This window comes from Stegastes partitus, unplaced genomic scaffold (assembly GCF_000690725.1).
Source record: "Stegastes partitus isolate 25-593 unplaced genomic scaffold, Stegastes_partitus-1.0.2 Scaffold20, whole genome shotgun sequence".
NCBI lineage: Eukaryota > Metazoa > Chordata > Actinopteri > Pomacentridae > Stegastes > Stegastes partitus.
Genome location: NW_007577751.1, coordinates 498,366 through 510,610, shown reverse-complemented (window position 1 = coordinate 510,610; position 12,245 = coordinate 498,366). Strand labels below are relative to the sequence as shown.

Genomic DNA, 12,245 nt, shown 5'->3' with positions numbered 1-12,245 from the left:
AGGCAGATACGACAGCACTGTGACCGTCACTTTGTCTCTACGTTTATTTAGTAAGTTAAGCCATATTTCTGACAAACAAAAATAGTCGTTCTCCTTCCTGAACAGGATCCATTATGTATGAAAGGGCATAATTTTCAAATACACTATGATGGTATATTTCCTTTTCTTCCAGGTGACATGCAAATGTAGAAACCAAAAGGCAACATTTTTAATTTTTAAAAAAATAAATAATAAAAAGCAGATACAAGACACACCAACTACGGCGGCTTGGACAGTTTCCGTTTTAACATCCTACTCATCAACAAATAAACTTTGCAGCTTTAAATGAGGCCAACCAGATACAGTACAAGGCACTAAGATGTAGTCAGTGGGAGAGCTCCAACATCATCACTTTTAGAAGACAACACGCAGGCCTCTATGAAATTCTATTGAACTGTAAATCTCAATTTAAATCTAATTTAAAAGACAGGATTTTGGCCAGACATTTTAGCGGATCACCTTTTATAATTTTACCTAAAGGAACAAGAGGGTTCCCTACATCTGAAATCACACAATTACACTCAGAAAAGTGGATACAAACACAGTAACCCTCTACGACGGTGCCTTTATCAACCTAGTGGCATTATCAGCTAAAACCAAAAAGGTGCAAATGATTTTTTTAATGAAATGAAGAATGTATGACAGCATCCACATATTCGCAGCAAAAACAACAACAACACAATATTTACATACCAGATTCTGGATAAATACTCCACACACACAGAAAAATTAAAAATTCAGACCGTTATTGCTAAGTGCAATAGCCGCAATTCCTTCGTCATTTAGAGGCACTCTCATAATTTGATCATAATCTTAATTACTCATCACCGGTTATAAACCTGCTAAGCTTAAGAAAATAAATAAAATATCAAAAACTGTATCAACAGTAAGAAAAGGGCCCTGTATAAAATAGCATTTAAATAAAGAACTGTCTAAACCACAACTTATAAAGCTGACAAATACGTTTAATTAGATAACCTTAAAAGTCTTTCATACGATTAGACTAGTCAGATTTATTATTCATTAGCCTATGTTTGGTGTGTGCGACCAATCCACAATCTCCAAAACGTGACAGAATTTGGATGCACATGACGAAGGCCTGGTGGCCCTTTGCAGACAACTGACAAAGCACTTAATCATACAGAATGCACAGTTTCCTCAGGATAATGTTCGTCTACTTGCCACCACCACTGAAACTAGTAAAGCAGTAATTAGATCTCCAAGTATGTAAGGAATCCTGCATTTGTGACTTCAGTTTCTCCATTAAATAAGCATAACAGCTGCACCTTCAACGTGAATTAAAAACTTGCCATACAGTAAGATCGGCAACTTCTAACGTCAGTCTAAAAATAATAGCTTCTTCACATCAAACACAGAGCTCCAGTTTTAGGTGCGACCAATATAAAATAAAATAAACTGTATTGTACAGTCTCATTAAACAGTATACTTTGGCTGGAAAAAAAAACAAAAAAACAAAAAAACAAAAAAAAAAATCATCTGGGAACATTTTCACCAACATTTAAAGATTTAAAAAGTTTGAAGAATAATTTAAGTTGAAAAACTTCCTGATTGACAAAGATGTCAGTTGTAGTCTAAAATTCCTGTACATACTTCCTCCCACAGTGTACAGAGAGAGAGAAGGGGGAAGACCTTTAGTCATTTAGGGAAATCTGCAGTGTGGCCACGAGCTTTTGGCAGGCTGGGCTCTTTTGAAGGGGTACATCCAGAGTGGACTGGAGCTAAGAAAAGGTGGGGATCGTGGTATGTTGCTGGGAGGTGAGCAGACTTGGTGGGCTGTGGAGGAGCTGGCTGAGGCTCCTGGGAAGGTGTTGCAGGCCTCTGGAACTCTGGCTCCTCGGTTTTGGCCACCCCGCCTTGGATGTTGTCTCCTTGCGGTCTTGCGCAGGGGGTTATGGTGGCATCGGGCCTGGCAGGGGAGGAGAAAGAGACTCGGCCCGAGGTGGGGCTCAGATCGTTGGGTTGCTGCTCTTCCTTCTTGTCTTCTGAATGGTATTGTTTGAGGCGGATGTGCCAGGCGAGGCTGCAGACTGCGGACACTGTCTTAAATTGGTGGATGACGTTCCTCGGGATAAAGTAAATGTCGTCGTCACAGAGCTGGACTCTGACGTAGCGAATGCCTTCCCTCCTCAGCTGGTTGAGCTTGGCGTCGTCTATCCACTGCACACACTGCACGACAGTATGATTTCATTTGCATGTTACTGCAGTAATTGTAGTATATTTATAAAAACAAAAAGGTGTGTGATATGGAAAACATCCTACTGTATTTTGCACAGACTACACTTGTTACCTGAGACACTGGAGGCTCATACAGATCCAGCTGCAGCCTCTGGACAACTTCATTGAAGTCTCCAGCATCGAAACACACTACATCTTTGGTTATTCGAGGTCGGTTATTCCTGGAAGAGATTACAAAAAAAAAGCATTGAACACACAGAGAAGTTACCTCCATTTTCTCATTTGCTATAACATAACAAACATTTGTGACTATTTATCAGAGATGCTGCAACCACAACACCTCGACTTAAGCATGCTAAAGGACATTCACCATTCTCCAAAGTGCACTGCCTTCAGTACGCCCACAGCAGCAGTGCTCTGCCAGTCAAAACTCTGGCCTACGTGATCAGCATGAGCCTTAGTCCGGTCCTCAAACAGAACCTCTCTGGGTTCGCTGGCCCTCGGCAGGTAGTGCAGATTTTTGATCTCATTCATGGATCTAGACAAAGAGATAGCAGAGGGACAAGAGGTTGGAACTTATGCTCACGTCACAAATCACAATCATTGCTCTCTAATATTTTCATGTCACTTTTTTTAAACCATCTTTTGGCATGGATCCGTCTTCAAGGTTGTACCTGCGCCGTTTGAAAGGAGACTTGGGCATGTCAGCAGTGGGCACCATTTGTTCTCCTGGTCGCACCCACATGATGGGCCCGTCGTCACTCTGAGAGCGACAGTCCAGCTTCAGGCTGGACAGGCTTCCCCATGGCAGCGTCATCTGTGGCGACATGCACAGACACAGATATTCACAAACAGAGCTGTGAGTTTGGTGTTCAGGAAAAAAATCACAAAGCCAGCTGAGAATGAGGATTCCACTTAACTTGATCATTTTGTTATGGCCTGTAAAACATATTCTGTATTTTTGCTAAAGCCTTTGGACAAGAGCTTATCCAAGAGTGTCATAGTAGTTAGGACTGCACTGTATGTTGTTTCAGCATTGAGTACAGTAATAGTAAAGCAAGTGGTGGGACAAATGAACTCAAACACATCATGGTACAACTGTTTTTTTTTTTCATGATGCAGTTCTCATTTTCCATTTTTGTTCTTTTTATCGACTAGAAAAGTCTGTCGGATATAATTTACTCTTGGATAAGCAGATTTTTAAAAAAAACTTTATTTACAAGACATTGACACGCAAGTTTCACATCTGCAAAGCAAAATGAGCAGGAACAAGAGGGAAACACTGAAAAGGATCATCTGGTTTTTTAAAAAAAAAGTCAGTTGTCAGTCTGCACACTTCATGGAATATTAATCACAATTTAGGCTTCTCACAATTAAATGAACATGATTGCGATATTGATGCTTAAAATGCTACACTTGTGGAAAATCAGTCAGATTCATCTGGGATAAATTCGACGCTGGTACGCCTTACTTCACTCTTGTCAAACTAATTGCAAGTGAGGTGTTTTGGAACATTGGTAAATTGTTGGGTCTGGCGACAAACAGATGTTCAGCAAGTTGTGTGTTTTGGGTACAATTAATTTATATTTTGTGTTGCAGAAATGAGTTCTGGTGAAGAGGAGCCTTACTTTAGTTGTATTTCAAAGCAGACGTGAACATTATTTGGCATGTGATACAATATAGAAGTGAAACCAGTGCTCTGTTTACTAAGGTGTTCAAGTTATTTCTATACAGATGCACTCCCCTACACAATCTTTAGAATCAGATCTTTTCAAATCATCCCTTGAAAATTCATGTATTTTTTCACATCGCAGAAAAACAAAATATCACAATGTCAGTTTTTTTTCCCAATATTATGCAGCCCTTGTGCTAATATTAAAATCAGATCACTATCTTGGTGATGTAACTGATTAAAAACTTAATTAAAAGTCACCACGTAATGACAAAGCAATGTGATTTAGTTTAGATTAAGATTAATGCGATAAAAAGTGCAACAGATTGAGCAGATGTTTTAACACCAATATATCATCAGCGACATGCCAGCACTAGATTGATTACAGAGCGCTGGACTTTTTAAATGAGCTTCCTGAGAGGAACATGCTGCATTCATCACACACAGTGCAACGCTGGCTTGACGTCTGGAGGAAGATGCAAAGGTTTTACAACCCAGACATGAAACACTTGGACAACTACATTATATTTGGCTGTTCCTGTTCTTCATTCTCTGTGCTTTGGCATGTTTTAATTGGAAATACAATAACTGACACGATGTTAAAGAGGAAAGTTTCAACTTTATGATGAGTCACACTTAGGGCCCAACAGGTTCACAAGTAACTGGTCAGACACGAATGAAGTCAGACAAAACCATCCTATTTATTATTATGCAGACAGCTGGCTGAAATATCTGTAACATATTTATAGTATTTCTGGTGATGCTTCCTGCGGTCTTCACTGCAGCCACCTTCTGTTGTGCAACATAATGACAAGATGTCCCTGAGTTTTGATTCATTTGTATGATATTGTGTATTTCTGCATTGATCCTGTTGCTTCTGTTCACAATGTGGGGCAACTCAGTGGCCTCTTGGTTAAGAGCACAACTCCGAGGCAAATAATGTCCTTGTTTTGTTTCATTTGTTGATTTGCACATATCAAAATTTTAAAAAGACACAATCTATAATTTGCATGGGAAATTGAAGGATAACATCCTAAATTCTATTAATTTCCCATCCATCTCTCTACTGCACTCTTCCATGAAAGGAAAAAATACTGCAACAAAAATAATGTTTAAAATAAATGTGCCATATGTGTCCACTCCATAAATAAAGCACAACCATGTTTGACTGAGGAGAACGTTGCTTCGGGTTATCAGCCGTTTATTTCCTTCTCTACACTTCCCCTTTTGATCATATTTTTGTATCAGGTCACAGAGCTTTGTTTCAGAACTCCACTTTTCTCTCTCATAGGTTTTGTGAACGCCTACCTGCCTCTCTGTTTCTGAGCATTAACAGGGGTTTGCATCTTGTGTCCTTGCTGTGTAGTCAGATCTTTTTGCACCATACTAATGATGTTTTAGTCATCCATAAGACTTACCACGAATTATCCAGCTACATTTGGCTCATTACTATATTCTTCCTATATCCTTCTATTGACTGACAATTCCACCTCAGTTAACGCTGACCCACATGTGAACTCTATTGTGCAGGAACTGAGTAAAATTACACACGACTGCCCAAGAATCATTTAGTAGCTGAATGTCCGAGTAATTTGGAGCCCTTGAAATTTGAACATTATGTGTTAAATGGGCTACAACTGAGACAGTTCTTTTCATACTGACGTTGAACAACCTAAGTTAAACTTGAGACTTGGCACTTTAATGGAAGATCCATAATTTTATTTCATGCTAAGTTTGGTGAGGCATATGAAAAGCAGAACAAAAAATGTGCACCCATCTTAATACTCATAGTCTGAACTGTAAACGTGCTTTGACTGCAGGTCTTTAACATATTGTTCCTGCTATGAGGGACATGGTGTGGTTTAGTAAACAAAGCCGGGCTCCAGGCTTGAAGTTACAAAACTTCTGTGTTTGAGTGAGCTTGTCAGACAACAGACTTTAAGGTCATAAAAATACATCTTTCCCTCACCTTGAGAAATGGTGACTCTTCCAGCATGTCCAGGAACTCTGGGAAATAGTCTCCGACTTCCTCGTCCACAGCTCCCACCAGACTGATCTGCCTCATGGGTCCGGCTCGGTAAGTTCCTGAACAATAAGTCCGGTTCACCTAAGATAGAAGAAACTGTAAATGTTATTCACTGTGCATATGTGCAATACTACATTCAAACTGTATACATATTCATTCTGTTCAATTCAATATGCATCATTGGCATGAATATCATGTTCACAATATTTCCATGATATTAATAATGGTCGAACTGTACTAATTGTGTGTGTGTATGACACAGATGTATAAAAGGCTATTTAAAGATATTTGTCATATTTAGTGATGCTATAATTACGCGTCCCTCAGCTTGTGATACCTGGTTACATTTAGTGTAGCTAGTTAAGCTGCACATCTCTTGACTAACAAAATCTGTTTGGAAATGTTTAGGATTATTAAGTTATATATTATTTTGTTGCATTTTAAAAGAAAGTGCATCTCCATCTCTACCTCAACTGTTGTGCAAGGACCACAGACTCTTTGTTGGGTAGCCACGACTTCTTGTGTCGTCCTTTATTAATGGCTGGACTGTGGTCACTGAGTCTGTATTTGGTCTGAATCTGTCTCTGCTTTGCATCTCTGACAGTACAGAGACATGCTGCTAATCTACATAGAGAGTTTAGGGCCAGACAGCAATGAAGTTAGTTTTGACTTTTGATTTGATTCCTCCAGTGTTGCAGATGAGCATCTTTTGTTTATGTAATAATCTGCTGAACTGATCAGCAGTTGGAGAGCAGCGCTGGTCTGAGGTTAATCAGTGTTGTCTGATCATTCAGTCTCAGCTGACAGAACAAACTTTTTTGGGGGTTCAGCTCCTGTGTTTATAGCATCTTAAATCAATGAATAACAGGCAAACTCTGCCTTGCATGCATTGCTTGGGGTTTTACTTTGGATGTTTACTATGGATTTTCAGAATTTTGCATGCAGGACGTCAGCGAGATGCTTGTCCCATTTAGTGTGGTCCTGATGACTGAGAGGACCCCAAATGTCTTTACCATAGAGGGTGATTGGTAGAACTATCCTGTCAAAATATTTTAGTCCAAATTCTAATTGGTATGTCCATTTTGTAAACTTTTTTCTAACTGGAGAAAATACTCTTTATTTCTCTATCAGACCAAAGTTACCCAAGGCAATGAGTCCTTGGTAATCAGAACACAAAGTGGGGCTAGATGGGTGTTTCCTAATTCAAACTATACACCATATACTAACTATCTTAGTTTATTGCTTTTGTAGTTAATATACAAAAGAAAACTAATCAGTATTATCATTTTTAGTGTGCATACTGACTGTTTTGCACATACCTAGTTCTGTCTCTTTAGCAGTCTGATTATGCATAGATTTAGTAGTGAGGAAACAACGCTCATCATTTGTTCCACTGTAGTAGGTATATCCACAAGATCTGATTGTTATTGCTATAGCAAATCTTTCTCACGTCCTTGACTGGCATTGTCATCACTGCTCATTGGAGCTGCAAAACAAAATTGAAATAGGAGGTGGGTGGTATGTAAATTCCGATTTTATTTGACATGATCTGACATGATCCTTTAAGCTGGGGGTAGAATTTGCACTTCAGCAGGCTAATGGTTCGAAGAAGGTACACAACCTTGTTACTCTGTGTGCAAAATCCTTCTCACCCTACACCTAACAGCAAGCACAAAATAGGCATTAATATTCAAAGTATGGGAAAATCCATACACAGCCTCACTAATGGATGAATGAATCTGCATCACATTATCATCCTGGTGTGACTACAACACGTTCTCCTTCTACAGTGTTGTTCATTACAGCACCAGGAAAACACTTGGACTGCAACACTGTTGTTTACAATCCAATTCCATGCAGTTTAACGCACTGACCTAGTAAAGTGCAGTAAATACAACAGAGCATTTTAGTGCAATCATTCTGCTCTCAAAGCATTTATTTATGATCGGGATTCTCCAGTGGTGAAATAATCAGAGCAGGGCTGCATTTCCCTGCATAAGCAGAGAGCTGCTGAACTCTCTGCAGATGTAGCGCCAACATATGCACACTGACTCACTCCTCCTCTCTGCAATCTTTGTGAGCCAGTCAGAGCAGATATGTGCAGCAACGTCATGGAACAGAAGCGAATCCATTAGATCCCTCTAAGAACGGGGACAACTTGGCACCGGCACAATTTTTTTATTTTTTTCCCCCCACACAGCGTACCTTAGACACAGTCAGCTACTGGAGGGAAAACATGGACTGCACCTCATTCAAGACTCTGGTTTTCCCTCAGCTTGCTGTGATAGTCTGCAATATTGTCTGAGCATATACAGGTGGAAACTTACAGTATGTTTAAAACTCAGAGGTCTGTTGTTTTCATTTGACACACCAACTCATCCATTACTGTAAAATGATCTGATTTACAAGTTATTTTAGTTTCTGAATAAAATCAGTTATGTTCTGTATGTACCCTGCCTTCGCCCTAAGTCGGCTGGGATAGGCTCCAGCCCCCCCGCGACCCTCGTGAGGATTAAGCGGTGTATAGATAATGGATGGATGGATGGATGTTCTGTATGTGTAGCATATAAAGGTATGTAAAATCCATATTCTTTAAGTTTAGACTTCCTCTTCTAAAAACTCTTCAGTATGAATCCATGTTGCCTCTTGCATTTTAACACGGGATGTGACGGACAGCCTATGACCTTTCCACAATAAGATCTGGGTAATCACACACCACTGCACTCTTGTCTTCTTCTGCTTTCTGAACACATATTGAACAACAGGTGCTCTGATTACAACAATGGTCATTTGGTTGATAACTGATCCATCGCTTAAGTCATTAAACAAACTAAAAAACTACCTCCCAAACATTTCCTTAGACTAGTGTGAAAATAAAGTAAAATGAATCTCTTTGGTTTTAGGGACTGTTTGTTAACAAGACAAGCAATCTGAGAATGTCTAGAATGAACTTCAGTTGCAACTAACGATTATTTTTGTCATTGTCGATTAGTCTGTTCATTATTATTTTTGATTAATTGCTGTTTAGTCTCCAGAAGCCCAACATCACCTCCTCAAATCTCTTGATTTTTCTGCTAAGCATAGATATTTAGTGTGCTGGTACAGAGGAGTTAAAAAAAAACAAAAAATATTCAAATTAAAAAAGGTTGAATTAGAGGACTTCAATTTTCTTCCCCTAAAAAAACCTTCTTGACTACTGATTATTAATTGCAACTCTAGACTGAAAAAAATCCACTAAACGATGCTATACTTCATGTATTTCACAGATGAACTCAAAATAATTATTGCAGCCCGGTTTTAAATCAAATTCAGTCTGATCAAGAACAACCAAACAAGCAGACAATCTAACCACTTCTCTCACAAAAAACAGAGCAGGATTAAGCTTGAAACCTTTGGTAAGGTCGGGTGGACAGACCCTTTGAGGGCCTTTTCACATACCTGAGAGTGAAAGTTGGCAATAGTGGTGGTCTCAATGTCTTTCTTGCCCAGTATCTCCATTTTGACTGGTGTGTTGGGGAAGTTGAAGGCAAAGTAGTCCAGGAAGTCAGGCAGGTATGCAGCCGCTCTGTGCACCACCGCCAAGGCGTAGGAGGCTGCACCTCGAGGCTTCTCAGCAAAGGCCAGCTCCAGGAACTCCTGGGCGAAGCACTCCATCTCGGCCGGGCTGAGACAGGCCAACTCATCAGCATAAGCATGCAGAACCAATCCCCCGCCATTGGCTTGTCTCTCCTCATGTATGAAGCGTCCATAGCAGGTCCCTGTCTGGAGGCAGGAGCTGCGGATGTAGTGGTCTTGATGGGAGAGGAAGGGGACGTGACCCTGCTTGAGAGCGTGCAGGTAGGGTGGGTGGTTGTCGACGGGGTCTCTGCCAGGATGTTGGTTGGTTTCAGGCTTCATGTTCGCAGGCAGAGAGGGATCAGGGCGAATGGGCATCGGAAGATCTGCTCCGAACCCTGCACATACAGTCTGAACCGCTTTGTTGTGCATGTGTCGAACCTTTTTGGTGCTGTGCTCATCATCATGATGCCTCTTTTTCTTCTTTTTCTTCTTCAGGAGATAGTCCTCCAGTGTTAGGGACTTTGCGTTCTCATTGTGGGGCCTTGGCTCTACAAATACAGAAATAAGTACAAGTCAGATAGGCGGGGAGCATGCACAGAGCTGTACTGTGCTCTATAGAATTGCATTGTAAAGAAAAAACACACTAATAAACAAACAAAAATGTTGAAAATCTGGCAGCAAGGGTGCCAGAAAAAATATGTAAAAAAAACTGTGAAATACTTTCAAAAACAAAAGAAAAAAAAACAAAAAAACGGTGTAAATAGCGGCAAATATCTGCAAAATAATATTTTTAAACTAATTAAAAAACTGTAAAACTGAAATTTTCTGATCACATATTGTAAAAGAGCCAATCATTATTTGTAAAAACAATTTTTTAATATGAAACATTATTTACAGTCTCGGGCTGTTTTTTGGGGAGGTTTTTTTTTGCACCTTTGATATATGAATAAATACATTTCATGAGGATTTTCCTAGGTATTATCTGTAATTTAAAAATAAATCAAGCAACAAAAACCTGTAAAAAAAAATAAAAATAAATAAATACATTTTTTTTAGGTAAAACCATTTACTTTGAATCCATTCTATAATAAATCTATGGTGCACTAACCTAGCAATGATGACAGCTTTAAATGAACTAGACCACCATTTGCATGTATTGCATATCTATCTATGGCATTAAGATATTAACATCTGTTCTAAACAAAACACTCATTGAACACATCCTATTGCCTGTGCAGCCCTAAATAACAGGATATCCCACAAAAACGATGACACTCACCCTTCTTCTTCTTTAGCTCCGCGTGTTTCACATTGGCCTCGGCGTTCTCCTTCTTCTGCTTCAATTTCACGTCTTTGTCCCGGTGCTTCTCTTTGAATTCCTGCGGTTTGGCCTTGACCACTTTGAGGGGCGTGAAAGTGAAGAGCGCAGGTGGCTGCACGGGCACCGCTCGCTTCTTCTGCAGCTGCTCCGGCACCTTCCGCGGCGGTGCAGGAGGAGGCAGAGGAGGAGGAGGGAAAGTCGGCTGCAAGTTCTTCTTGGTACCATTGGTGAGGCTGTGGTTGTGGTTGTGGTGGTGGTGGTGGTGGCTGTGCAGGACATGTTTATCCGCGCTGAAGTTGTTGGCTTTGGGATTGTGCTGCAGCTGATGCGGCTGGTGCGTCCGGTGCTCGGCGTGCGGCTGCGGCTGCTGGTTGTGATGGTGGTGGTGGTGATGGAGCTTCGCCCTCTTCGCCTCTTTCTCGCTCCTCTCCCGCTTGTCAGCTGACGGCGACAGCTCCCTCTTCTTCTTCTTCTTCCTCTTCTCCTTAATGAATCTGTCGACACTGTCCCTCACCCTCTCTCCTTCTACTTTCGCACGGAACAAGTCGACTTGAGCTGCCATCTTTGCACGTACAGTACATTTAAAGGACTCGGGGCCGCTGTTGCGCATGCACCACACAGCTTGTAGTCCTTTAATTTGTAGTTTTGATTCGACGGTTCAAGTCCGTTGCGCATGCGGGAAGTGTGGTGCTGTGGGTAATGTAGTTTAAAGGTGTCGCAAGGCCTCATGGGAGTTAGAGTTCAGCCGGTGCTGACTGCGTGCCGCTCTGCACGCACTCACCTCTGCTCGGCTGACGTCATGGTTAGTTTAAGGACAGCCAGCAGAGGCGGAGCTGCGGCGTTTATAGCCGCTCAGTAATTTGCACAACCAGTATGCTGATACACAGAGTGAGGCTGACATGTTGCAACACAATCAATAAGTGGAGGTTTAAAATAATATAAATAATATTTATAAAGGCTGTAATTATAATACATGCTCCTAAAGGCCGTTCAAGGAACCTATTTCTACCATTTAATTAATCAATCAGAATCAATAATACTTTATTGATCCCTGAGGGGAAATTGCTTACAGTTACAGCTGCTATCATTCAAAGTCTTACAAATATAAACTGTACAAAATATATAGATGAACGCAAGTAGAAAATATGATCTGAAAATATATTCAAAAGTAGAAAAATATGTCCTAAAAATGTAAACATATGTAGAAACAGTATAAGCATAGATGTAAAATGTTCTTTTCCTAAGAAACAAGTGTTAAGTATTTAGTTTAATTACTAGTGTTATTGCACAGAGATATATAGTTATTGCACATTATTGAGTCTTAACTCAAAAAACGAAGTAAAGTGAGGAATAAGTAAACAAAAGCAGAATTGCAAGATTAAAGTTCTAACATCATTTTTGATGGGTTGTGTTGCCATAATACTCTTAGCAAT

At 40.2% G+C, this 12,245-nt stretch overlaps 1 protein-coding gene across 1 annotated transcript; it reads right to left on the bottom strand.

Annotated features, from left to right (window-relative positions):
* Window positions 1–20: 20 nt before the first annotated feature.
* rsbn1 (round spermatid basic protein 1) lies at window positions 21–11,539 on the bottom strand. The gene is made up of 7 exons (XM_008293271.1): window positions 10,771–11,539; window positions 9,372–10,039; window positions 5,877–6,014; window positions 2,910–3,052; window positions 2,606–2,773; window positions 2,348–2,456; window positions 21–2,226 (listed from the first exon to the last, which is right to left on the bottom strand). The coding sequence occupies exons 1-7, from the start codon at window positions 11,420–11,422 to the stop codon at window positions 1,696–1,698; spliced, it is 2,409 nt and encodes an 802-aa protein (XP_008291493.1). The 5' UTR covers window positions 11,423–11,539; the 3' UTR covers window positions 21–1,695.
* Between the last annotated feature and the right edge of the window lie 706 nt (window positions 11,540–12,245).

Excerpts from the sequence above, each read along its gene's own strand:
- rsbn1 (XM_008293271.1), bottom strand. The coding sequence starts at position 11,422 with ATGCGCAACAGCGGCCCCGAGTCCTTTAAATGTACTGTACGTGCAAAG. Across the intron at positions 6,015-9,371 it reads TTGCCAACTTTCACTCTCAG|GTGAACCGGACTTATTGTTC; the intron begins GTATGTGAAAAG and ends CTTCTATCTTAG. Across the intron at positions 3,053-5,876 it reads AAGAGTCACCATTTCTCAAG|ATGACGCTGCCATGGGGAAG; the intron begins GTGAGGGAAAGA and ends ATGTCGCCACAG.